We start from the raw sequence: 27,733 nt of genomic DNA on the forward strand, positions 1-27,733 counted from the left end.
CAGTCAGAAATCTAATAAAATATCTGCAGTGTTGTGGAAACCATTAATGCATACAGTAATTCTCACAGAATGACAATTACTATTGTAGTACAAATTATGTAGTGTGGAGTAACACCAAAAAATGGCCAATACATCAGAAAGCTACACACACTGTAAAAGAACTAAAAGCTAAACTTACCTTTTATAAAGAAGTATAGCTATAACAATACAGATGATAAACACCACTGCAAGAACTGGTCCTACAACCCAAATCAAGCCTTCTTCCTCATCTGTAATTGGCTGGGGATCGAGATCCATTGACACAACAGGATCAGAGTATGGGCTGGTTGCATACATTGTCTATAGAAACAAAATAAATCTTACTTAATGATAAAAGAGTGTATTTAAAATAATGAATATCCTAAATCTAAAATAAATCTATACAAAATAATGATAAACATAGCAATGAAAAAAATGCTGGTTTTTTCAAGTCAGGCAGCATAAAAACTTGCAGACTGAATGTTGTGCTGCTATTGTTATCTTTATTTTGTGCTCCACATATGAGAAGTGTTCAACAGACAAATGAGGTGACACGGTCCTTTGTGGAAGACTTAACAACCTAAGCAGGGAGTGTGAAAATGAAGTATTAGAGAATTCAAGGACTATAACCCAGGAGTTGCTCATTTGGGGATTTTGCTTTGTTTTTTATTTCATATAGGTTTAACAGTGTTTCTTCCTGCAATATATATGAAAGAATAGCTATGAAAGAATGAAAATACTAGAGGGTAGAAATGAAGAGGGCTAAATGTAAGAGGTTCCTGGAAAAGAGCCCCATGGCAACAGTAGGATGCAATTTGAACACAGTCAAAGGAACTGTATGAGAAATAGCATGCTCTTACAAAGATGGAGACTACTTGAATTTAAGACAGAAAAACAGGGAAAGCCACTGAAGAATATGAAGGGAATGTAAATATTGAAAGTCTCTAAATCCTCAGGCCAGGAATTAGAATTAGGAACCAACTGGAGTGGTCAAAAATCTTTATATGTTACCAGGTTGTGTGAAGCCAGCTGGCCTAGAGTAACAGCTGTGATAAGAAGAAAACACTAACTTGTTTTTATTCTCCTCTGACCTGAGATGCATAATCCATGGCTCAGTGCCAAGTTAAAATTACAGACAGGTGGGGCTGAGCAGCCAGCCCTCTAAAACCAGATCATGTAAAGATAAAGTCAGAAGCAGAGAATGGTTTATAATTATTTCTGGTCTTTGCTGGGGTGCCTCTGCCAGTGGTAAACTAGGAAGAGAGCTACAATTCTGGCAAAGGACTGAAAAACTTGATTTAGTACTGGGTCAGGAATGCCAGCTGAGATAAGACAAGGTAAGGAGGAAAAGAGACGAGTTTTCATTTACTTCTGGGCTCTGGTCAATTCTAGAGTAAGGATTATGAAATGTAAGGGCTGAGGAGCCATGCTTACACTGTCTTCTGAAACATGCCCTGAGCCATGACAAGTGACATCAAAGCAAAAGTGTTTTACACTTAATTTGCCCTCTTTTTGGACTTTGGTCTAGGACAGAACCTGGGTTTAGGGTTAGAGATAGGACTAGAACAGGAAAGGATGAGGCACTGACACTAACTGGTACTGAGCTAACACCTATGACAATGACATTCAAAACAATTTTTTTTTTTAATAACCAAACATTTAAAAAGCCTGTGATCACTGTTTATAAATTGGGGAATCTCTATGTCCATTCCCTGAAACGCCTAAGTTGACTGAGATATTTCTCAGCTTCAGAGTTCTTGCAAAGATGGGAGAAACATGGCTACGTCAGATCATCTTTGCATTCAGCCTCTTCCTTTGGAGCAGGCAGACCAAAATGCTACAGAGGGATGACAGCAGGACCACTTATTACCTGTTCTCTATTAAATAGAATCTTGCTTTTAATTTCCATCCTACATGTATTAATGACATGTGTTCTCTTCAGGTGAAACTTTACGAGGAAAATGTATTTTGAATAACAAGAGTATAGTAGAAATATCCCTTGCAGGTTACAATTCTGTAGGATTTGCAGCCCCACAGTCCCTTCCAGAAAAACCCCCCAAAACAAAAAAAAACAACTATATTCAGAGCAGATATACTGGAACACTGGAAGTGGAAGCTCATTTTTATGAACTCTTGCTCTCTGTGGCAATTTCATACTAGTCATCACATAAATCTTTTAGATGTCAGGCTAAACCAGATGTTTCCCATGTTTTACCTGTTTTTTTTTAAACCAATTTACCAGTGCCTTTGAAGAGCTGTAACAACAGTAGGTCTTTGGATATATTTTGTTATACCAGGCTTTTAAGCTGTAACTTTCCAACCCTATTTATTCCTGCTTTTCCATCCTTATTTCTCTCTAAAAAAGTAATAATCCCTAAGTTATTTGAAGTAACAATGCCTTAATTAATATTTAATATTAAATAAGAAGCAATACTTTGTATTGAAAAGATAAATCTTAGTACAGGTATTTCTCACATGGATATTTGGACCTCTAACTTTATAGCCAAAATCTGTCTAGTATCTCTGTTTTGAAACTTTGTGATGCAGCATCTTCAGAATTCTTTCTCTTTGCAGCCATTGACAAAAAGTGAAAAGGAAACTTCTGATCCATATTAGATCCTGCTGGAAGCAGTTATTGTATTTTAAAATGAAGTCATGTATATAAAAGTATATTCACCAAAATGAACTCCTTCATAAGTTTAAGTAAGCAAACTCTTTTGAGATCAGAAAAGCAATTGTAGGGGTGCAGACCTTACACACTGGAAACATTTGACTAGAATTCAGATTATTGGCTCAATAGTTTCAAGTGGCTGATCCCAGCAAATTCAGTTGTCAGGTTTAGGAACCAATTAGAAAGGTACCATGTAAGACATTCCATGTTAAAATGTTAGTGTGTATTGTAACTTCCTTCAACAGTCCTATTTCTGTCTGTCTAATTACTATATATATTTTTTTACAATATCACACACAGCTAGATTAACTCAAGCATAAAGGGACATAAGAACAAAATGAATTACATAAAGAGGAATGACAGCTCATTATTTAGCTCACCTCAGGAATTCCGTATATTATTGAATTATTTTCTAACTTTCTAACAATTCATTGATAAAGCTGGGAGGAAATTACTATAATTAAAGAAGCTAGCTGTGCATGTCTCTGATTCAACAGATCTTTCCAACAATTTTTGGTAACCAGCACTGCTGTTAAATGGTAGTCCAAATGCAAAAGAGGAACTCTTTTGTTAAAGACATTGGGGAAGATGCTGCTGTGAAGTTCATGCCTCTCTAACTGTGTCAATGATCTCAAACAATGATCTCAACGAGCAGAGACTGTAATTTGCAAAGGATCAGAACAGACCGAATAAAAGGTGATCCTTAGCGTTCTGTTACGCACATAAGTAACACATTATGATGCAAACAAAAAAGGTAACTCCAAGGAATTAACTGGAAATAGGTGAGGAATCACTGACTTTTGAGATGCTCTGACATATGCCGTAGGGACCTGGCTTTTGGGAAGTGGAATAAGCACTGAAAAAATGTTTTGATGATTATGGAAGGTAAATTTGGGATTAAAAAAACAATAATTAACTTACAGATTCTGAGTGCTCCATTACAGCCAACACAAAGAAGACATATTCTTGACCACTCTGAAGTTGCTTATTCTCGAAGCCACCATAATGCTTTTTATCCCCCAATGTGAACTCCGTAGGAAGAACTTCAAAGTGAGCTGCAATATATGGCTTTAATTCAACTTCCCTCCCAAGACGAATGCTTCTGCGTTTCCTAGATATCTCCTTAAGCAGCTTTAGAAGGAGGGGAGAGGAAAGAGAGAGAGAAAGCAAAAACAGAAAGATTAATGCAATTTATTGACAATGTAATAAGAAAATTTAATTCATGGCCAGGAACTACAAAAATACAATTTCATGGGGCATGTCAGTATCACTATATCAGTTCTTGCAAAATCTTCCAATTTCTTGCCATTCTTGTTAAGATAAGATACTAGGTTGCAGTTGCACTGCTCAGACTACAAGCATAGGTCAATTAGATCAATTTTGGGTGCCTGATACTGTTGTCTTTGCAAATACAAAATAAAGTCCGATAAAGTAACACGGCTTTTCTGTGTAAAATAAAGTGAGCCACTGCATAATATTTTCTCTCTCCCTGTGCATATGCCAGGTACTTTCTTATCTACAGTTTAATACAACAAAACTCAGTAACTGAAATGATATTATTATTTAAAATGTGTGAATACATAGCAAAATCTGATCCCCCTCCCCAATTTGTGAAATATTTTTTCTGAGAATTCTGAAATATAAAATACTCAGTATTAACTACTTAGGAGAAAATTATAAACAAATGTATATTGACAACTTTTTTTAAGAATAACAATGTTTTCGTATTTCCCTAACAGTTCTGAAGAAGATTATCAAGCCCTTTGTAAATATTAAATTCCTCAAAAACTCAAAGAAACCTAATTTTGCTTTTAAACCTATTTCACAAAAAGTAAATGTAAGCACAGAAAAGTTTATGGGTATGACTTGTAAGCACATCTCCCAAACATGAAATTCACTATCATTTTATTTGCTCAAAAACATCAAAATCAGGTGCTTCATGATCTGCTCAACACTATACAACAGTTCAGTGATGGAGATCAACAAGAGGACCCCATGAATCGTAATACTTTTTTTTTCTACTGCCAGATTAGAAAATATTGTCTGCTACCATGCCATATATAACCCACAGAAATATTCCAGATTTAAACTGCATAACCTGTCTCTCAAAATGTAAGTTTTCCTTATCTCATTAAATATTTCCACTGATGAACAAAGCTAAAATTTATATCAGAGCATTTGCAACAAGATTAAATACTAGCTCAAACTTGTAAAACATATATTAAGTAACGAAGAAAATAAAGCTTTGCTGGTATAATCCATTGACAAATTACTTATTAAAGCAGACAAATGCTTATTCAATACCTTTTATCACTTTAGATACACTGGCATTTAACAAATATTAATTTGATTTGTTTACAAGGAGCCTGAACTTTTCCTGGGTGATAAGTGATGACTTTAAGGCTGCTCCACTATTCCCTCATTTTTCACTTATGAAACTTATTCAATGTCCTGTTTTAAAGCCAAAGAAATAGACTCATACTGCAACAATAAATTTTTCCAAGGTCACAGAGTTTTTCTGGGCTTTTCAGTACACAAACAGTGCTAATACAATGGATAAGCACACACTTATTTTTATGAGTAGGAGGTAAGTCTCCAGAGCCAGATAGACATCAATAAAAAAAGAGATTAAAATTCAATTTCTACTATATATTTTCATTTTAACAAATACACTTACTCAGGGAAGCTTCAGCCACTCCTCCAGTGTTACACTGCAGCTTAGCTAGCACATCTTCTTGCCTCCCTCATGTGGGATCTCGTATTTTCCAGTGGCACAGTTAACAATTCCCAAGCACATCAGACAATCTGCTATTCACTGTGCTACTGACACAGAAGCTTTTAACCCTGACCACTTTAACACTCCTTCTCATTACAACACATATCTCAGACTTGGGCTAAAGGTAGACACTGAACCAAGCTGCACCACTTGGACTCAAACTTCTCCAGCGGTGGAGGGTGCTTGGAAGCTGTCTCATCACAGATACATGCAGTCAGTTGCTTTCCAGCTGTAACACTGTGCCCCTGCTCATTCTCTGCCCCAAAGGTTTTATGCTCATTTGACTCTATCAACTTCCATGCTCCACTACAAAAGCTGGTAGGCTGGAATAGCTCCCCCGAGCGAATAACTACCTTCCAAAACTTGAGACTCAAAATTGTTATTTGTCGTTCATCATTAAAGACCTCTATTACAATCAGCAGTCCATATTTCTCCTTTGCTTTTCTTAAACATTTTAATGAGCAGCTAGAGTAAATTGGCATGATATAAAAATGAGGACAGTAGAGAATTCTATATTAAGATTTTTTTTCAGTTGCTTTAAGGAAAACCGCTTTCATATCTGTTAGTAGCTTCCTATGTCACTGGTAGAGTTATTAATGATGCAACACGAGGCAGTGGCAAAACAAAGTCTAACTGAGCTTACCACAGCCCTTAAAAGCTTTGCTGAGGGTAGGGGAGTTTGGGGAGTTTGTTTTCACAAGGTGGCACCTGTTAGTGGAGTGGTGGAGCAGCAGACAGTCAGCTTTAATTAGTAACAAAAATGTATATATTAACAGATGGAAATGCTGAAGTCCTCTGCTACAGTGGGGGAAGTTTTTAGAAGCTGTCCTTTTGGCTGGCAGTGTAATAAGTCAACTAGCCTGAGTCAAACAAACTGTGTACAACAGGCAACTTTTTCAAAGGTGGTTGCTGGTCCCCTAGGGCCAGATAAACTTAGGCGTATCTTTCTGTGTATAGATGGAAATTTGGTTTGTGACATTGACTACACATGACTGAACAGACCTCAAGTGAACCTCTGGCTTCATTCATATTTCACATGTAGATGAGGTTGTTGCCAGATATCATTACCTTCACATATATCTGCAGCAGTACTTTATACCAGGACTTCACTTAAATTTTTAAGTTTTAAGACTTTACAGTCAGGCTTTTACTTAGATCCTATTGATTATAAAGAAGTATTCTATTAATACTTACTGCAAATCATAATATTTTATTTTTCAGCTACTCATATGACATATTTGATTGAAGTCATTAGACCTCATAATGAAAATAATGTGAAATTTTGAGTTAATAAAAAAGGATTGTACCTCTAATATCAAGTACATTATCTGCTCTTTTAAGATTCTGCATCTCTTGGCTTCTTTCAGAACAGAAAGATTCAAGGAACCAGGAAGAATCAGTAGCCACAATAAGGCCAGACAGTCCTTTTGACAAGTCATTTATGGATTTACCACTCCAGAGTTGTGTTTTCAGCAAAGACTCTTCTTCAGGCTATCTAGGCAAAGCATTTGGAATAGACTCCCTTGGAAAATCTATTGCCCAGCCCTATGTGATACTAACCAGACATCTGAACCTGTACCAAAAGAAGATATGCACAAGTTTCTTTTATTCACCATCAGAAACTATTTGTTTAGGCAGTAGTGTGGTTAGTTTTTGATTTTTTTCCCCCAATTTGTTTATTGTTCAACTGCTTGCACGTGTTTGGCAGGAAGAGTACACCTACTAACAATATGCAGTTCTTATTTTCTAAGGCAGGAAGAAAAACAGTCTTTTAAGTATGAGAAACTGGATGAGTGAGCATGAAGTACAGTCACTGCCTGCTTCTGAATTTTTTCCCCCTCCTCAGTAGTTACTATATGCATTGGTGGCAATTGTAAAAGATATATCAAGGGCTTAGTTCTTTATCAGAAATAATTTTCATTTTCCAGTCAATGCATATCTTATTTCTTCCACCATTAATTCTACAATGTGGCCTCAATTATATCAGTAAAAGTGGGAAACAACCCATCCTGACCCAAATATTTCTGAATTAATAAATGTTCTTTATCAAACTATTATACAGATTAATGCACCACAACTTGCAGGACGATTAAAATGACCCTTTGTTATGGGAATCAGCAGCACAGACCCGTAAAATTTAATTGCAAAAAAGTTCAATGTCATCTGGCACCTATCCTTTAATCTGTTAATGCTGCTGAATTTGCCTGTAGTTTCTGGAGGTTAAAAGTGGTTGGTAATAGTAAATCAGTTTTCCATTACTGTATGGATCTTGTCAGGAGAATTTTACTGTATAACCTCATTTGATGTTGCTTAGGACTACAATCATGTGCTGGTGCATGGCATTTACAATCCAACTCTTTTAAAGTGAAGAAGTTAATGGATCAAAGCAAGTGGTCACTGCATTTGAATCAACGTGATGACAACAGAGAGGAAACTGGTCAAGAGTAAATACAGGCTTCAATCAATTGGCCAGCAGCAACAAAACTGTGCTCTTCTTTGTGCAGTTCTGTGTTTACATCTAATTAAGGATTCTCTTTGGGTGGTAGATTTTCCTTTTTGCCTTTTCTGATCAGTAAAGAAACTGCAGACTGCCACATTTATTAAGCAGGATTACTGAAGGAGCTTTGTTTTGAAAGCTTTCTATAGCAGTCTTGGTTTTGGGAAGATCTTCATTTTCCTCACATTTTGGTGCAAACATTGAACATAATATCCATTTGATAAATGGGAGAAGGGAAAAAAGGCAGGCGATTGTTTGCACGATAATTATCACTTCCCAGTGATCCTTTTACAGGAAGCAGTGGCATTTCTATAAGAGATCCCTGAATTGACCAAAGAAATTAGAAAAACAGATATGATCCAATACAAAGATCATTAAATTAGGAGTAAAGACATTGTCTTTGATCTCTGTTTATTTGCTGTGAATTATAGAGACATACGCACAAAATACCGTGGTATCTGAATGGGATCTATAATCCTAGCCTAATAATAATAACAATAATTTATTATTATTATTTATTATAATAATATATAAGCCCTGTTCCTGTATGGGGCTTTCATATAGGACTCTCAAAGAGCTACGAAGATAAATCTTAATATTATTGCAGATTTACGGGTTGAAAGAAGAAAGACAAATTAGACTGAGCTATATCGTCCTTTAGTAAAACACAAGACCAGAGTGAATGACACTAGACTTCCTAGAATTAATATCATATTAATAACATAATAAATTGACTTTTATTATTATTGGGTTGGTCCCTGAAATGGAGACACTTTGCTCTTTGGGAAATGTCCTTTATAGTGTCAAATCACAGAATCATGGAATGGTTGAGATTGGAAGGGACCTCTGGAGACGGTCACCTATACCAGGTTGCCCAGGACCTTGCCCAGATGGCTGTTGAATACCTCCAAGAAAGGATATTCTACAACCTGTTCCAGTGCTCAGTTACCCTCACAGTAAAGCAGTTTTTCCTCATGTTCAAACAGACCTTCCTGTGTTTCAGTTTGTGCACATTGCCTCTCGCCCTGTCACTGGGCACTACTGAGAAGACTTTGGCCCCATCCTCTTTACACCCTCCCTTCAGATATTTATACACATTGGAAAGATCCCCCCTCAGTCTTTTCTTCTCTAGGCTGAAGAGTCCTAGCTCTCTCAGCCTTTCCTCATAGGAGAGATGCTCCAGTCCCTTCATCATTTTAGTGACCGTTCGCTGGACTCACTCCAGTAGCTCCACGTCTCTCTTGTTTCGGGGAACCCAGAACTGGACCCAGCACTCCAGATGTGGCCTCACCAGGGCTGAGTAGAGGGGGAGGATCACCTCCCTTGACCTGCTGGCAACACTCTTCCTGATGCACCCCAGGATACCATTGGCCTTCTTGGCCACAAGGGCCCATTGCTGCCTCATGGTCAACTTGGTGTCCACCAGGACTCCCAGGTCCTTCTCTGCAGAGTTACTTTTCAGTGGGTCAGCCCCCAAAATAATGATGCAAGGTTGGTCTTTCCTACTTCATTCATTTATTTCTGAATACAAACTGTCAGTGGAATAGAGAATAGTGTAAAAGTTTTCTCATCAGCAGCATTATAGTATGTGAGAATCAGGTAAAGATACCACGAGGAAGGTCAAATGTTAAATTGCAGTGCAAATTGCAATTTAGCATTTGTTTCAGGCTTAGCAAACACCCCACTAATGAACCAGACCTTTATTAGAGTTCATATCATTGGTGATTAAGCTTTTGCTGACAACTCATTTCACCTTCTGCACTTTTGCATTGCACTTTACAATAGGCAAAGAATAAAATATTAATGCCAACAAAGATCAGGCATTTTGTGTGCTTTATTGCAACTTAATGTCTTTAATGTATTCTAATTTAAGTAATTTGAACTTTGTTTCAGTCCCCCAGAGGCCAGCTCAAATATAAATATAAAATATCCTGACAACCAAAAATTCTGAAACTGGTGGGTTAATCACATACCACTAGTAAGATTGTTTCTTTAACAAAGGAGAAGAAGAAAACCAAAAATGTACTGTACCTCATCTAGTTCCATTTCATCTGGGCTTTCCCATGGCTTGATAAACTTTCCGCGAGACCTCTTCAAAGGCACAATAACAATGTAATAACCTCTGTAAGGGAAATAGTAGGACAAGAATGAAGTGAAAAGAAAGGGAATAGGTAAATGGATGGAATATGTGCCTCTTTAGAGGAACTTTTTTAATAGATAGAACACAGGATATGTTGAAGGCAAACTTTTTTGCATAGTATGTCATTGCAGTCTTCCAAATATAGTCACAAAGGTTCACAGTCTTTTGAAAATAAATAAATGTATCGCAGTGTAAAATGTTTGACAAACAAATGGCACTAATTACCTGCGCTTTCATGTAAACATATAAATATGTATAGGAAACTTTAATTACAACGTTCTAAAATGCCTGCATGGTTGACTGCAGTTTTATTATCTCATTTGAAATACAAAAGTCATGGGGCACTTATGCGCTGCCATCATCTGATTGGATAAAACACCCCAAAACCTGAAGCATATTACGATATTTTTAAAGCTCAATTATCACCCCATCTTCCACCATTTTCTTGTATAATCAGAATAGTAGGTTAACATAATGTGTTTGTTGATGCTTCTGCTATTATAAACAGATAATAAAGATGACATATTGTACTGTCCACCTCTATCCTCTGCTTTTCAGTATCAATCCCCATCAGCCAAACCAGTTCTTTATCCACTTAAGAATTCTGCTCACAGTAGTAGATGAGGGCTTGCTGTATGCACAGTTAGGACCTGCAAATTACATATATCCTCAGTTTTTCTCCCATACAGTTTTCTGAAAATATCTTCCTACTCCCTCCCATGGAGACTAGTAAATTATACTTCTCCGTATAACAGAGATATGGATCCTTACGGCTTAAGATATGAGTATTTTCCTCATTTCCTTCACAGACCCTGCATATATGTCAAGCAGAACCATTATTTCACATTAGTGTGAGGAAAGAAGTAGCAGAATGACAACAGCAGGGCATCCAGTATGGTATTATACACATCTGCTCGATAAACACACTTGTCAAAAAGTCAAGCACCCTCCATCTCAGAGAAGAGGGGAAGAAGATGCCCTCTTTTGTTGCTAGTAACAACAGAGCTCATTGTGAGGGTGTTTCTGGCTCTCCACCACAGAGGATAATTCTCATGGACCTTTTTCACGTCTTCTAGCCTGCCATTTTATACCGCCTGTTCCACCTTTTGCAGTGCAAAGCAACCACCCAAGGAACACAGCTGAAAAAAACCCTGAAGTAATTAATGAAAAACAGCCTACAGAAAAGGACTCGCCTTACAATTGATCAAAAATTAGCTCCATCTAAACCAACCCTATAAAACTATATTTTCCTCATACCAGCATATGGCATTGGTCCATTTTAATGGCCTCTTCTTAATTAAAGCTCCTTCCTATAAAATAAACGTAACAAAATCTTTAGATTTTGCTGCTGTTCCTAATGTATAAATGTGTTAATTCTTGCTTTATGAAATTCAGGAAATTTCTTTTTGGAAATGCTAAGCTCCAACAAAAGATACTGGCAACAGGATGTGTAGGTACTCAACAATTCTAAGTGTCAGAGATTTCTACATCTAGTATTCCCAATATTTAAAGAAAATTTGTAGTGTGCATTCTTTACAGTAACAATGTGATAAATCATTTTGTATGTGGATGTTCTTCTTCAAAACTAGCAAGGCTTGTTGCACACAGATTTTAAAGCTAAGTATATATTTTATAAAGTCCTTTATCTTTTTTCTTAAATGTTACAGGATTTTTGATGGTTTTATTAAAAAAAAAAAGTAAAGTATCCAAATACTTTCTCAGCTTCATAACAACCAGCTAGTCTTTCAGATATATAATATTTTTACCTATGTGAGAATTAAAATTCAACTTAAAACAGAATTTTTCCTTTTAAATAAAAGACACATGTGACAGGCCTCTCAGTCACAGCTGCAAGCATCTGCATAAACCTTCTCCTCTAGTGAGCTCCCCAAGAAGAACAAAAAGATTATTACATTAAAAATAAAAACATTTTTAATTAGACTATGAATTAGAATACTAAAAATTCTTTAAGAGAGAAAACTCCAAGAGTGATGAGGTAAGATGGACTAGAAATAGAAAAACTTATAAGTAATTCTCCTTTGCTGATTGTGTTTTTTTCCTCAGGAGGTTCCTTGCTTTTGGCTTGATGACTTTCTGAGTGGCAGCAAACCATGACTTTTACACCCTGGGAAGACCCCTGACAATTCTACACCCCGCCTGCCTTCTCCCAAGAGAGGGACTAAGGACTTGTCCTCCTTCACAACTCTGTAACCACTTCCAGAAAGCATAACTTATCAAGCTGAACAGAAATAAACTAAAAATTTCTCAGAAGTTGTAAGATGACAAGCTAAATACTTCAGCGGTTTAGGAGTGGATTTACTGGACTTGGTGGCTGAAACATATTCTATCAAAAATAATCAGCCCCTGAAGAAAGGATAGTTGATGACATTTTCAAATTAAGTGTCTGTTTCCAGTCAATAAACAGGTGCTGTTCTTCGGTCTGTCCTAGCATGTCCCAGATGTAGTACACAGCTATTTCATACCAACTTTGGCAGGGAGGGAAGCTGCAAAAAAGTGGGGATTCAGAAGTAATATGCCTGTCCTTATTGAGCATTCTGTGCAAATTAGAGTACGTCCTAGTAATTACACCAATTTAAATCTGATGCTTGAAATCTCTACCTGCACATACCCCAACACCACAACTGGAGAAACCAGCAGAGAAAAGCTCAGGGATAAAACTGTACCGCTTAGTTACCTAAAAGTTAGGAAGCTAAATACCTGCCCTGATTTTCATAGATGCTGCCTACCCTTTACCTATAGCAACTTTGATTTCTCTTGATTTTTAAATGTTGCCAAAATCAGAGGAAGGAGAAGGTAGTCCAAAAGGTCAGCCCTACTATAAATGCAGTAAAAGAAAGCAGAATTTGGGGTAATTGTATATATAGGCATATCTATGCCCTAAAGTATTTCCAAGGAAGATGCTGTTTAGTTTCTCATCCCTCTTCATTTCCTATCTGTGTTTAAACTGGCTACAAGTTAGTCGCATCACAGAAAAAATTCCACTTCCAAAAATCAATGCATGCAAGTAGTCAGACAGATTAATCTTTCTTCTACTACATTAATCTTTCTTCTGCTTTGTGAAATGGACTAGCTTCAATTATCAAACTGAGGATTGTACTCTAATCTGGTGTCAATGCATAATTTTAAAATTTCTTGTTTTCATTTTTTTTTGTTGTTGTTTCAAAGAGATTTGGGGTATAACCCTTTCTCTGCAAAAGGCAAACACTTACTCATTTAACTTGCTTAAACAGAACCTTTGGACAGCTTCCTTCTTTATCTGGGCATACCACGTTATGTTAGACATTATGTTAACATGACGTTAACAGAAGTACACATGTTAACATGAGTAACAAATCCTAGTGAATGCTGATTTTTTTCATATATTCAGTAAGTACAGCTTACACATCATTTTTTAAAACTCCCAAGAACTAAGACAAAAGTCAATTGAGAATTGGCTCTTATGTGTCTCTCGTATGTCTGAGACAAATCTGCTGGGTGAACTGCACTGCATTATCATATTTATCTTCTTTTTCCCCCGCCCCTTTTTAAAGCCAACAAAGTGTTCATATACTTTTATCAGTCAAGGAATATTTGGCATGTAAATATCCCTTTCTCACTTTCTTCAGGCATGCCTTCCACTTGTAACTCTGATCATCCACTAAGACTGCTGCATGCACATACAGAACAGTGTTAAAGCTGAAAGTGTAAGCACAACAAAAGCAAGTAGGAAAATGAAACTGTTCACCTATATCTACAGTGCTACAAATTGATAAGAACAGCAATGTTCTGTCATTCCTAGCTCCAGAAAATGCAGCATCCTTTAAAAAACTTGTTTGATTATGTGTCTGCTTGTCTCATTTTGAGTTTTTTTTGAGGGGTGGGGGACAGTGAGAGGAAGGGAGGGTCTCTTTTGATATTGCCTGGATTACTGAATATTATAAGGAACAAACTCTTGCATAAAGTTCTGTTTCTACTTACAACTTTGAAAATATGTAAGAGATTCAAAGAAAGATGCCATGTCTTTTACCCTTAAAACTGCTTTGAATTAGACCAAAATATGTAAGGAAAATGCAGAAATTGCTCAACTGAAATGAAACCATCAACAGACATCCATTTTACTTAGCATATGAAGGGTTCTGCTGCAGTTTCAACTCTGTATAACCATCAGACACTCAAATAATGAAAATTACTTCTACAATCTTTAATAAATTACAAAGGCTTTTATAACATCACCCTAAATCCCATCAGTATTTACCTATAATTTGTTAGAGCGAGCCATTAACTGTTTCACCTTCTGTGTAATTAATATTACTGAAATATTCTCAGTACATAGGATTTAGTAGTAAGATAGAGACAAATATGAGTATATAATGTAGCAATACTTGAACAGCAACTGTAAAAATGTAAACATAACTATTGCACAAAATTTTTCCTCACTTACAAAGACTATAGTTGCTATAATTTCACTGATTCTAGCAAGCATTATGTGTCTAAAGGAGCAAACCCTTCCTGTTTGGTGTGTAGTTGTGTTGGTGTGCTTATTTCCAAAGGCCCGGGCAACCACTTCTTTTCCACCTCATGCCTGACCACATCATCTTAAGAAATACGTATAAAAGAGGAGGTACTTAGTTGCAAAATTGGCAGTTGGACCCCCTAGGTTTAATATGTTTTTGCTGCTGTCACTTAATGCCTTTCAGTTTTTCACACTACATATAAGGAAGGGCACTGTCTCTTTTTCCAGTGCCATTTTCTGCTATTGTTTGACCAACTATCCTGAGCTTTTTTCTCTCTGTAAGTCTTGCCTCATAAATCTTTTTTGACTCATTCCATCTTCAGTCTTCCTTAGCTGCATTTGTTACTGACTGCTTCTTACTCAATCTAATGATAATGGCTACATTTTTCACTTTTTCATCCTTTTAATGTCTCAAAGCCATTTCTTTCTTGACCTCACCTGCCTCAAAGTCCTGAGGCAGTAATGAAAAAGGGGAGCAGCTTTTTACAAAGCCATCAGTAAAAATCCACCAGGGAGAAGGCAAGCTAAATCCCCAACAATATTTAATGACTTGCTCATTTTCCTCCCCATTTCCTTTACATTACACATGGGAACCTTACAGACCAACAAGAATCACTATAGGCAGAGCAATAACACTTATTGATTGTGCCGTGCTTCATGTTTTCTTCGCAAGTCCTTATTGTCTATCCCTTCTAATCCTTGCTGGCCCTGTGCTGTCAGCTCCTTAGTCTTATTTTTGCTGCTTAAAACTCCACAACATCTTTTCACCAAAAATATAAGTAACCTCTAGTAAATGCTCACATTGTTTTCAGCAAAATCTCCAATTTTCTTACTTGGGTCAGCAGACAGCACCTTAGATTTTGCTTTCTATAAAAAAATAATTTATTCATTCATTTGAAATAACATTAATGAAATAATGATTATCTAAAACTCCACAGAAATCTGGAGTGAATGAGACTGAGTACTTCAGGGTGCTGTAGCTGGATCTTTAGATGGGTGTTTCATTTTTCTTGAGAGGGTACAATGTTCAAAACCAGCTTGCTTAATCTTTCTGTAGTTTTTGAAACCAGTGATAAAATGTAATATTACTCTGAGAAGCCACTATGCTATACAGAAGGACCTTCCTTCTCCACATACGTCCATTCAGGGTTTGCTCAGTCTCCCATACACAAGTAAGTGACAATTTTATACTCGTTATTAGTCCAAATACTACTGGAGAGTATATAGAGTTCTCTATACTGTCATGAAGTAGAAAGCCCTGGTCCACCACTAGAGCTCCAAGTATGATTAGGAAAATAACAACAATATTATTCATTTTTCTGGAGATGAAAACAACGAAGTGTCATTCTCCAGTTTCAGAACTCTAACTCACTTTATATTCTCATTTGCAGGTACTTCTGGAAGTTCCACAGTTATCATGCCATCTAAGTTGGTCTTTCCAATGAAGACTGGCTTGGTGCGCAGCACATCTGGTGCAGTCTTCGCTGTCACTCTATGCTGAAGACCTCCAGCACTGTTCCCTCTGTTTGTCAGCACAAATGAATACGACGTGTCTGGCTTCAAGTTAGTGATCAGCTTTTGAGTAGCACGTCCATCAACCTCCACCACCATTTTCCCGTCATCGTAAAGGATCTAATTTAATACACAAATCCAAGGTGTCTTTAGTTACTGAGGGAAGGCAACTGTTAGTGCAACACTGAATTCATGAATGAACCTAGCTATGAATTTAAAATGAAAGACATCAGGTATTTTAGGTTGTAAAATAGTACTAAATTCACTCCTGCAACAATTTTTTTGTTTGTTTTTAAGGGAAAAAACAACCACATTCATTTAAAGTAGAGTAAACACCACTTAAATTCAGTTCAACTTACTCAAATTCAGTATCTTTGGTTGAACCCACCCAAGGCCTTTCTGTGGGGTTCCACTTACTTGTCCTTAAAGGTAACTTCAATTTTTCATTTACACTGCATAGTCAGAAAGGTTTCTGCAGCATTTAGTTCATAAAATACTGCTCTTTGCTGGTCTTTTCCCGAGATGACAAAAGCAATGGGGAAGGATGCAGAAGAAACAATAGGCCAGACTGCAAATTACATTATGTCTCTTTATCTGGCTACTATAGTTAATGGCTTAAAAGAGTTATAAACCACAAGTGTGTCTTTGCAAATGGGAGGAGGTGAAAAGAAAATGGTAATCAGTTACAGCCACTACAGAGATGAGGGGAAAAAAATATATATATATTCTTTTCTTTCACTATTTAGTGTGAAATAAAATAGCAATGAACTGCAAGTGAGCAAAAAGTTCACATCATGGGTTATAACTAATATCAAACAGTTTGAAATGCTGCCACAACGGTAAGAAGTTCATCTTGCCAATGGACTGAATTTAAGTGCTTGGGTCAATAATGCTGATTAGTTTGCATTTTTAAATACAGCAGAAGCAAAAAAAATCCACATATTCAAAAAGCTACTTAACCAGATGAAATCTAGTTCTATATTTGATGTCGTAAAAATGGAAAGCAACTTACTTTGAAAGGCAAGGCCGAATTGTAATTTTCTGGAATTTCCCAAGACAGCAAAACCGAAGTCTTCATTACTGCTTTAACATGAAAATTTTTTGCGAACACTGCTGGAAAAAAAGAAACAATGTATATAAACAGCATCTTGGAGCTTAGAACTTGACATATTTCCACTGCTATCTGGGATTATTAGCTTTCCATTTAGGCCAAAAATGCAAGACAAATTCAATTCTCCTACCTGCTTGTTCATATCATTTAAATATCACATTCTAACAAACCTCTTATTTAGTGACAACTCATATATACATTTTCCTTACCTGAAAAAATTGTGAAGATGTTAGCCAGAACTTGCTTGGCAAGGGACAACTGAATTCTAAGGCATCCAAAACATATTAAGATTTACATACTTTACCTTTTGTTTTTGTTGAACCTATTTTTATGAATGGGCCGGTCAGTTTTATTTACAGCTTCAAAAATACTGATATCCAAAGACCGACATTCCTTTAAAGGTCAACGTCATAAGCAGACAAATCCTACCTTGATCCACGGGTAGTGTCCTGAACTGGACACTTGGACTATATGGACCAGGCCCTTTGCTTGTATGGGCACGTACTTTTACATCATATGTGGTATCTGGTTTTAAGCCAGAAAGTGTCATAGTGGTATCAGCAGGAACAACGGGGAGCTCAACTGGCTGGTAAGCGACATTGATATCTCTGTACAGGATGGTATATTTGGTGATAATGCCATTTCTCTCTGCCAAGACTGGCATCTGCCAAGTTAATTGAACTGATGTAGAAGTGGAGCCTTCCGAGTGGAGGTTTTGGGGAAATCCACTGGGTACCTCTTCAGGAACAGAGATCTCTTTAACCATCTCCTCCCCAAAGCCCACTTTATTTCTAGCCGAAAGCCTGAAGACATAAGAAGCTCCCTTGTGAATGTCTGTGGCTGTGAAGTGATCTTCTTTCTCTGAGAACTCCATGGTTGTAAACGCATCCATGTCCTTGCGACCAAACTTCAGGCGGTAACCCTGCAGCGGGCCAAAGGTATCGACAGGAGGATGCCACTGAATAAGAGCCGTGTTCATCTGTGTGTGGCTAATCACAAGCCGAGGTTTGCCTGGAACTGTAGCACAATGTTATTTATAAGATGATAAATACAAATGGAATTGTACATATAATTCTTGAACTTCTTTTAACAGGAATATGGATGAATTTTTCTCTTCCCTCACTCTGTTCCACAAATTACTATCTTATGGAAGAAATAATGTCTGACTTCCTGCACTACTGAGTTATACAGCATTCAGGATTTGAAGAGCAAAGCCATCTATTGTTTGTTGTATGCTTCCCTTACCATAATTCCTAAATACAGAGAACATTCAGAGGCACAGGACTTATGAGCACAGGTCAAGGAGTCAAAATTAAAACAGACATTTTATGAATGGATCTGTCTCACTTACAAATCCTTGCTTGCAAAAAAAGAGTATTGTCATAAGTATTCATTAACTTAATCCAAGGCACATTTCTGCCATCCTGTAAATGGAAAAAATAATAATTATAAAAATAATGGAGAAATTACAAGTTTCTAAATTTGTCTAGTGTAAGTCTTGTCATTGAAAATTAAAATATGGTAGAAGGATAGTCAGGCCAACCTTTTCCTCACCAATGATGAAATTATATACCATGGAATATTATCATTCCCCTCTAAGCACGTGTATCACCTCCAGCATCATGGGCAGTTTCAGCTTGGAGCAGCAATACAGTCTTAAATCAAACTTTTGATTATCCCTGCTTATCACATATTGGTTTAGTTTCCAGAATGGTTGCTGATGCATGTGAACTGAGTTTCTTCTAGGGGAGCCTAAAATAGAAGCTCTGCTGTACCCGCACACCAGATAAACTCAAATTGTTATTTGGGACCTAAGGGTTCAAACCAACAATTGATGTTTAAGGTTTAAACTGTAAGTGTAGTGGGGACATTCAGTCAGAGGATTAAATTAACCTAATCTAGAGTGAAGTCCCATCATACACCTTGCATGGTGTACATTTTGGGGTCTCAGTATCAATTTCTTTCATTCGTGTGTTTCTATTGCAATGAATTATTTGATAACGAAGCATATCCATAATAGTACTTAGAAATTTGGTCTTCACTGTGTACCAATGCCTGACAGGTCAAGAAACTAGCATAGTTTTAGGAGCAGTAGTGCCATGGTAACAGTATTCCATGAAGACTAATTAGCTCCATGCACATTCAAAACCTTCCCACATGAAATGTAATTACTGCACGGTGAGTTCAGGTTCCTATATTTAGACACTTCAGTGAGTTTTATTACTTTACTTATACTTATTTCTCAGGCACCCAACAAATCAGATTCTCGTCTGAACTTCTGACTACCGTTCGAAAATGAATTAGGAATATGGAGGAAGGAATGCCATGGCTTGAAGAAAATTCTACAATTAATAAGTTCTTTCCTCATTATGTCTTCACAAGTCCAGACATAGCTTCTAATTTCATACAAATTTTAGTTTAGTTTTTCACATAATTTTTCTATATACTCTTCATTTTAAATGTCGCATTTTGGTGCAAATATGTTCCCAAGAATTTTGTTCCCAAGAAGGTTTTTCCTTCATCTCCTGTAGCGTAAAGAATATTTCTCTGACTAGTTCTGACTTTTCCCAAAAGATGAGTCTTTATGGAACAGAAAAAAGAAAAAAAAAAGAAAAAGAAAAAGAGCTGTGAAGGCCTTTTGCAGGCCATATTTTTCTTTGTATTATAACTATTACTAAAGCCAATGGAGCATATGAAAGAGAAGAGTCCACAGAAATAGAATAATAACTCCTTCAGGTTTTTAGAGGAGAGACTGCTGGAAGGTGTCACTAAATTAAATAATATGATAAATTGCTTTTATTCTTGTGGCAGACCTCACAGTTCAAACTATTTTTTAACCTTGATGGTACCTACAAATAAACTAAGAAATTACTACTTGCTCTTGATCAGAGCAGGAACTAATAAAGCTTGCTCATCCAATTAAAAAAGAAAGTGATAAAAAAGTACTTATGTTGTCCAAAAGTAAACAACAATGTTCACTTTTTTCACATGGAGTCTACGTGATTTTGATGTGCACAAATTTCCTTTTTGTCAAGATAGCAATTGTTGATAGGGAAAGACTATTTCTCTCTTTTATATTACTGGATGGCTTTTAGGTAACGTTTTCTTTTGGTATCATCACTTGTGACTATTAGCCTTTTAAGACAAAGGGCATGATTCTGTGAAGTCATATACATAGTAGCATCATGGAACAGCTATATCTAGAAATTTCTTCTGAAAGTAGTGTCCAAGTTTGCCAAGAACCAAATGAAATGAATATGCTTATGAAAAATATATTCTCTGATCTAGTAAAGTCCATCCCCATAACTATCTAGAGAGATTTCCCTCAAACGTTTCTTTGTAGGAGTCATTACATCAACCAGTTGTAACAGCACGACATTGTTAGTAGAAGCTTATGAAAACTGCCTTTTCCAAATTACCCCAAGTAATTTGTTTCCATCAGCTGCTGTACAGTATACCAGCTGTTTTGATGTAAATTTTCTCCTCTTAGCCACAAAAAAATCAGGTAGAAACATTTTTACAGCATTGATCCTTTTATTTAAGAGCTATAGCTGAACATGGATGAAGCTTAGCTTGATGTCTTGATTTCAAGAGTGCTGTCCAGCACAGAGAATAAATTTCAAACAATGGACAAGCTGTTGTGCTGTAAAATTCTTCAGCTACTGAGACACAGAAATTTATCATTTATTTAACTGCTTATTAACTGCTTATTTAACTGCTTTTAAGTCATTACTTATGAATAGTAAGCTTCATCAGTAAACAGAAGAAAGATCTTTATTCTCCTTCGTATCTGATATGAATATAATCACACTCATTCAAACACAACTTCACCTGATTTAAACCTCAAAATTTAGATTAGAAAGTCAGATTCCTCCTTTGTTTTATTTTAGTATTTAAATAGCTTCTTTTTAGAATAGACCCTTCCTCCTTTCAATTTCAAATCAGAGAAAAGCTGGCTGAGACCTACAAGCCCACAGTGCTTTGTTTGGGAGGAGTATTAATGTACCATTCTGTCATCTGTCCACTCTATTCTTATGGAAAGCCAATGAGCTGGAAAGTCTTGATACTGTCTTTATTGACTCCTTATCAAACACCTGTATTGGAATTTTCCTTACAAAAAGAGCTTGACCACAGCTCGCTGTAACTGCAAGACAGAGAGATCTTCATACACAGTAGCGTGTACAAAGGAGCAAAGTGATAACTTTGCTGTTTTTCTAGAGAACAGGGACACGTTATTTGGCCACAAAATGAAGTAAACAGCAAGGAAAATGTAACACATTATATTTATAGGCAAGCCTCTGCTTCTCAATTGCTCTTCAGCTACTTGGGGTTTTACAAGGGATGGGATAGTCAGATTTTCTAAAGGAGAAGCACCAGCGAAGCACCAGTGATTCTGGAACAGTGAACCATAAATGGTGAGTAAAGACTAGATGCACATAAGTTTTGAGAGCAGGTTTGCATAGCCTATAATGATGTTTAGAAACTAATCAAATCATGATTAATACAACTTTGTTTATTTACATTGGGAACTGAATTTTAAAAATATTGATGGATCAAGGGTTGCTTTTCCTAAATCTAGCTCAAATACAAGCAAGAAATATTTATTACATTTTTTCTGAACCATAAGACTGTGGGAATGAAGATAGGTTGGAAGGAAACTTTCAACATCTGTTAAGAATAACGATTAGAAGGTACTATAAAATCTGAAATGCAACGTAATAAATCTAGTCACCAAATCGAAGCTTTCCCAAGGAAGCTGAGGACATTGGACGTGTTTCTGAAATTACTAGATGTGCTTTACATTCAGAGTTTGCTTTGAAAAATGCATCAAAGTGTATAATTAAAAATACATATGTCTTTTGGACTTTCTGCATTTACATAAACAATAAATTACTATTATGACAGCTTGTAGTGGTGCTACAAAGGTTTCCATGTGATTGCAATGGTATGTTCTTAACGGCTACGTTATAAAACCAAGGAAATGAACAGTTGCAGAGGAACTAAGGCTATGGAGGCATCATTTGTTTAAGCTGTGCCACAGCAAGCCATTCCAACTTAAAATACCCTGTTCCTCACATAAAAGCAACTCAGTTCATCCCACCAAATGGCAAATGAATCAGCTGAATTGGTCATGCAATCAGATACTCCCAGCTAGTACACAATCTTTTTCTCACGTGATCAAATGCAGACTGAACACAGTTGCCATGTGGTATTTTGCTCCAGTTGATGTCTCAAATTGCCTCCGTGTTCTTGGATTCACAGGCTGGACTTTCATTTCTTGTTTTCTAATCTCCTGTTTAATCATCACATCTCCTCTGAGGTAAGTTGCAACGACATATAGATAAGTTCTTTCCAGGTTCTACCTGACACTGCTTCTCTCATGCAGATCAGGAAAGCCCTTCACAAGTTTTTTTTTTTATATGTTTCTTAGCTCTGAATTTTGAATTTTTCCTCTCTAAGATGACACTGAGCAGAGTGGAAGAGCTACTAGAAAGTATTCAGTTATATAGCACTTTTTGGCCACTTCTTGAACTGAAGAAGGGACAAATGAAGAAACAGGTTTTGTTTTTGTGTGTTTAAATGAAGGGCCAAATGACACCAAACTCTGTGTCCTACAGACACTTTCTATGGTACAGAAGACTTCCAAATAGCAGGAGCACAAAGCTAGCACGACAAGTCTAAGGATTCATTTGAAGATGAAGGGGTATGCAAATATTACCTGCACCAGTAGTAGAAACAAGTTTGGGCTTGCTGCGGGCTCCATCACCTTTCGTTGTATAGGCTGTCACAGTGAGGGAGTATGTAGTTTCAGGCTGAAGTCCAGAAATTATCATTTCCTAAGATGAAATTAAAAAAAAAGAACGCCGTATTAAAAATGTATTATTTTCTAAGAGAGTATAAAATTTTTCAGTCAACCCCTGTATATTGCATACGGTGCACATACTTTTGTGCTACAGGTAGTGATAGCAAGCATTTGAGAGCACCAACAAACTCTTCTGCGTGAAGTATTTCATAATGCACAACGTTTCACTTACTTAAGCAATAAAAGACAGCACATTTCTAAATAGCATGCCTCAGGTAGTTTAAGGCACAAGGCCAAAGGCTTAGTGATGTGAACAATGAATAAACCCTTCTGAAATACATTGCCTAGGGAATCTTATTGATATTGTGAAATGAATGTATATGCAAAAAAGAGAAGCTCAGATTTACTCATTCACTGGACATCACTGACTTAGGTATGAAATCCCTAGGAATAAGAGAGTGTTGCAGCCGTATCCACACCTCATAAGATATTATGGTTCAGCCAAACAAGAAAGCCTCTTTATTTTCATAACACTTTCATTGCAACCTGTATGATATCTAGTCTCTCCTTCCTGACCATCTAGTGTTTTAAATGGTTTCTATATTACTGGTAGGAATATTCATCTAAAGATTTCAAAGTATTTTAGAAACAACTCACTTTTAAGGGTTCAAAGAACTAACCCAAACCGCATTAGCAACCTGGTCAGGGAATAAATCTGAAGGACCCTCAAGCAAACCATAGCATCTACACAAGTAATTTTTCAGCTAGAACAAGACAATGGGAGCAGGACCAAATAGTAAGTGCTAAAACAGGGCGAATCTTTTCACACACACACACACACACACGCACGTGATGCTGAAGGGCCAGACACCTGAAATGAATAAAATTTATGTCATCCTTTATGGCAAGCCAGAAAAAGTTAATTCTTGATACCTCGACTTGGCACATAAGCATTGCCCTAATATATTTGTTTCATGAAGGAATATAAAAGGATGGTATTGGGAAGTAACTGACTGGCCCAAATTTTCCCATTCATCACAGCTTCCAGTCTGTAACCACACCTTTTCATTTTCATATGGCAGAATATATTTACACTAAATTTCAGTGCTGCCGGAGAAATGGTATATTTATGTGTCAAGAATAAATAGAAAATGTGCAATCACACACACTTCAAATGAAACAGCCATAAAAGTTAATATAAAAATTATGGGTCAGACTATCCAGAGTAAGTGGATTTTTCAAGACAGTGGGTATAAGCTCAGTAAAGATGAGATTAGAATTTGGCATTGTATTTTCAGTCTTTTATTAGCAATACCGAAATTACAAGGTAATGATCAGGAGTAGGCAAAATGCCTCCAATAAAATAAAAACTTTTATATATATATATAAAACAAAAACAAAACAACCACCTCCTGAAAATCTGTTTCAGAACTGAATTGAGCCTAAAGGCCAAAATCAGTAAGACAAACTTTTGATCTCTCAGAAGGAAAATGTACCTGAAGTTAACAGAATAAAATAATAAAAAGGCAAAATAAATTATACTGTCCTTTGAAATAGTGACTAGCATATTAGCTTCATCTAAAAAAAAAAAAAATAGTACTTTATAGCGTAACAAAGATATGATGGTATGTAGTGCTGTCTTTTAGAAACATGATTTGGATCTGGCAAACACATATTATTTAGGCATAAACACTGCAGGGCATTTGGCTTTCCTGATCCCGCTGGTGAGCATACAAAATAGATTTATCAAATTACCAAAAAAAGAAAAGTTCAATTGACTTCGGCTTTCAGCTGTACAAAAAGCAGCTAGCCTTACAATAATTATAGAAAAACCTGTGGATATTGCTAGGCAATTTTAAACTACCTTCTTTTTATTTTTCTAGCACCATCTTTTAAAAAGGAACTTCTTTGCTTTGTGAGGCAAAGTTAGTGACAGCCACCAAGACAGAAGAAAACACAAACCAGTTCTGTACATTTCAGCATCATGCTAAACCACACTACAAAACAAGCAACACCCTCCCACACGCCCCTCCTGGGGAGGGGGAAAAAGTGCCATAAAGAAAAAAAACATTTATAATGTTAGTACATGCATCTGTGCAAAAGACAAAAAAAAATTCAAAAAAAAAGAAAGGTGGTTACAAGCAAAYAAGCAAAAAAAAAAACCCCCCCCCCCCCCACTTTTTGGCTGGCCAGTCAATTATTACTCACATGTTCAGTAGTATCATCATATTCCCACTGATTGAGAGTAAAGAATGTTGGAAAGAAAAACAAAAGAAATAAGGAGAGATTTGTAGCCTTGTTGAGGCAACCATTTCTTCTTAGTAGCAAAATAGATAAATAAATATGAAAGACATTTGGAAAACTCATGTAGAATTTGAAAATCTCATTAATGAAAACAGGCCAGGCATTTTCAAATCCATTTCTGCTCCCCACCAAAACATAAAAGCAGCAACTTCTCTTTCCTTGGAAGATGAGAGTAGTACATATTCCCAGGCAATAAATCTTCTTGTACCATGTAGTAATATTTTATGATAGACTGCATTAGTAAAAGCCACTGAGACAGAATTAAGGGCTACCTGGTTTATTTAATCATGTTACTAGGCCATATGCATTTCCATTTCAACCTTAGTTTCCTCAAATTAATCCAATGCCTTATTTAAATTAATGGCAGAATGGCATGTATATATTTGTTAATCTTAACCACACTAATTAAGGTCTTTCTCCATCACGGTCTCCACACTGCACCCAAGCCCCAAGCACATGGGCCATGGAAGTAAATGAGGCAAGAAGGAGTAGTGGGAGGAGAACAGAGGCAACTCTTCCAAAATGAACCAAAGGCAAACAGGCAATTTGAAGTCAAAATGGCAGATTTTGCCTGTGTTGCATTTGGGCTCCAAAATCGCATCTAGTCCCCCCTTTTCTGACCATCTGGGATTTAAAATGGTTTTTATATTACTACCATACAGGCTGAAAGTGAAAATCTAAGCAAGGAAGGGGACAACCAAAGCACAGAAGCATCTACTTTTCTTTTTCATGCCCTTTCTCTTCCCTGCTCTGCCTCCCTTTTTTCCTGCTTTCTCTCAGCTGTTGAAGGTGTAAGAACACCTTAAACACAGTTTTCTAAAGTAGGTAGATAGACAGACAGACAGACAGACAGGTAAAAAAATAAAAAATAAAATAACGAGGCTGTCCAGAAACTGTAATAACGTTTGAGAATAGGCTTGCATTTGTTCTTAAAAAAGGTATCTGCACAGATGAAAGTTAGAACTAAGACTAGGTGAAAAAAAGGCAAAGAATAGTTGTATACTCACATAAAGTACTTAAGATGTTAAAATTTAACTATTTACTTCATGCTAGGATGATAATTTGTAATGATTTCCAGTCATTCCCATATAAGTTGAGAACTAGCTGTGACAGGTTTGTACATGATAATAGTTTCAACACAGGTTCGCTCCTCCAGCACCAGGAACTCAGAACATCACCAGTTTGAAAGAGCACTAGTATATCCCAAACAGAAAGACCCTATTTTAAGAAGCTTTTTAAACTTGATGTAATCAGGCCTGTGCTTCCATCATGTCTCATTATTTATAAAACAGATCAGAAATTTTGCATTAGAAGTAACCCTAAACCTATTTATACCAATCTTCTCATTTTATTACACAAATACGGATTTGAAAAGTGGAAAGTATAAATATGTCAGTGACTTCTGAAGTTGCACTAATAAATTCATTTCCTGTGAAATGTATGGTGAGATGGATACACACTAATGACATAAATACTGTAATAATGGGGTAATACAGGCCTCTAATCTGACTCTAGGTTCTCCACCAAAACAAAGAATATCAAGTGGTTGGATCAGGTGATGTACATTTTACTGTATTGGTTGTGACCTGGCTCAGATGCTCCTGATGCTTTCCATTTCAGAGAACAGGTATAGGGTGAAATCTTTAGGTTTAGGGGAGTCAGCAGAACAACACAGCCTTGCATTTAGTTGGTATTTTCCTGATGTGCACCTATACAGGAAAAGTTGCCTAGATTTGGCCAAAGAACCACAAAGCATAATTACTCTGAAAAAAAACTTATTAAAGTAAATATAAAATTTTATATCTGGTAGGCTGAAGTACGGAAAGAAAAAGACAATTCTATTTAGCTCTCATAAATGAAGTGTTTCCAGCATGACCTATGAAAGAACACAAAAAGATCCTATTACCTGTGCATCAGCCAGCATGATGTCCTTCAGCATGGGTTGACCCTTGGGCTCTCCATTTTCCATCCTCACATAGTGGACCTGGTATCCTCGGATCTGACCATGCTGCTTATTGGGTACAGGTGAGCGCCATGACACTTTAACAGCAGTAGAGTTGACAGCCTCCACCTCGACTTTGCGAGGAGGACCACTAGGAACTGGAACAACATCATTGGATAAAACAGAATTACAGGCACCTGTCCCACCCATGCAGAGTCTTTTCTTTTGCTCTTTTTTTTAAAGGGCAGACTTACTAAGTTTTCTTTGAAGAATACAAATTGTTCAACAAATGAAAATGCTCAACCAATCTGCTCTACCTTTCAGTGAAAGATCAAAAAACATGACTGATGCAAAAAATGGAAGAAAAAAGAGTATTAGAGAAATAGAAAAACATGTAAAAATGTACAAAAGCCAAGGAAGATGCTTTGAGATTCAAAGCATTAAAG

The 27,733-nt window shown here is 36.6% G+C and overlaps 1 protein-coding gene across 1 annotated transcript in view; it reads right to left on the reverse strand.

The window, feature by feature from the left end:
- PTPRD (protein tyrosine phosphatase, receptor type D) overlaps positions 1-27,733 on the reverse strand; it is a 283,005-nt gene that overhangs the window by 88,829 nt on the left and 166,443 nt on the right. The window contains exons 14-22 of the mRNA XM_026083567.1: positions 27,252-27,445; positions 25,250-25,276; positions 22,958-23,075; positions 17,668-18,255; positions 17,140-17,240; positions 15,988-16,247; positions 9,994-10,084; positions 3,611-3,820; positions 179-339 (exon numbers count right to left, since the gene is read on the reverse strand). Of these exons, the coding sequence (XP_025939352.1) occupies positions 179-339; positions 3,611-3,820; positions 9,994-10,084; positions 15,988-16,247; positions 17,140-17,240; positions 17,668-18,255; positions 22,958-23,075; positions 25,250-25,276; positions 27,252-27,445 (1,750 nt within the window). The remainder of the gene's footprint in view (positions 1-178; positions 340-3,610; positions 3,821-9,993; positions 10,085-15,987; positions 16,248-17,139; positions 17,241-17,667; positions 18,256-22,957; positions 23,076-25,249; positions 25,277-27,251; positions 27,446-27,733) is intronic.

This window comes from Apteryx rowi, unplaced genomic scaffold (assembly GCF_003343035.1).
Source record: "Apteryx rowi isolate R43461 unplaced genomic scaffold, aptRow1 scaffold_61, whole genome shotgun sequence".
Lineage (NCBI taxonomy): Eukaryota > Metazoa > Chordata > Aves > Apterygiformes > Apterygidae > Apteryx > Apteryx rowi.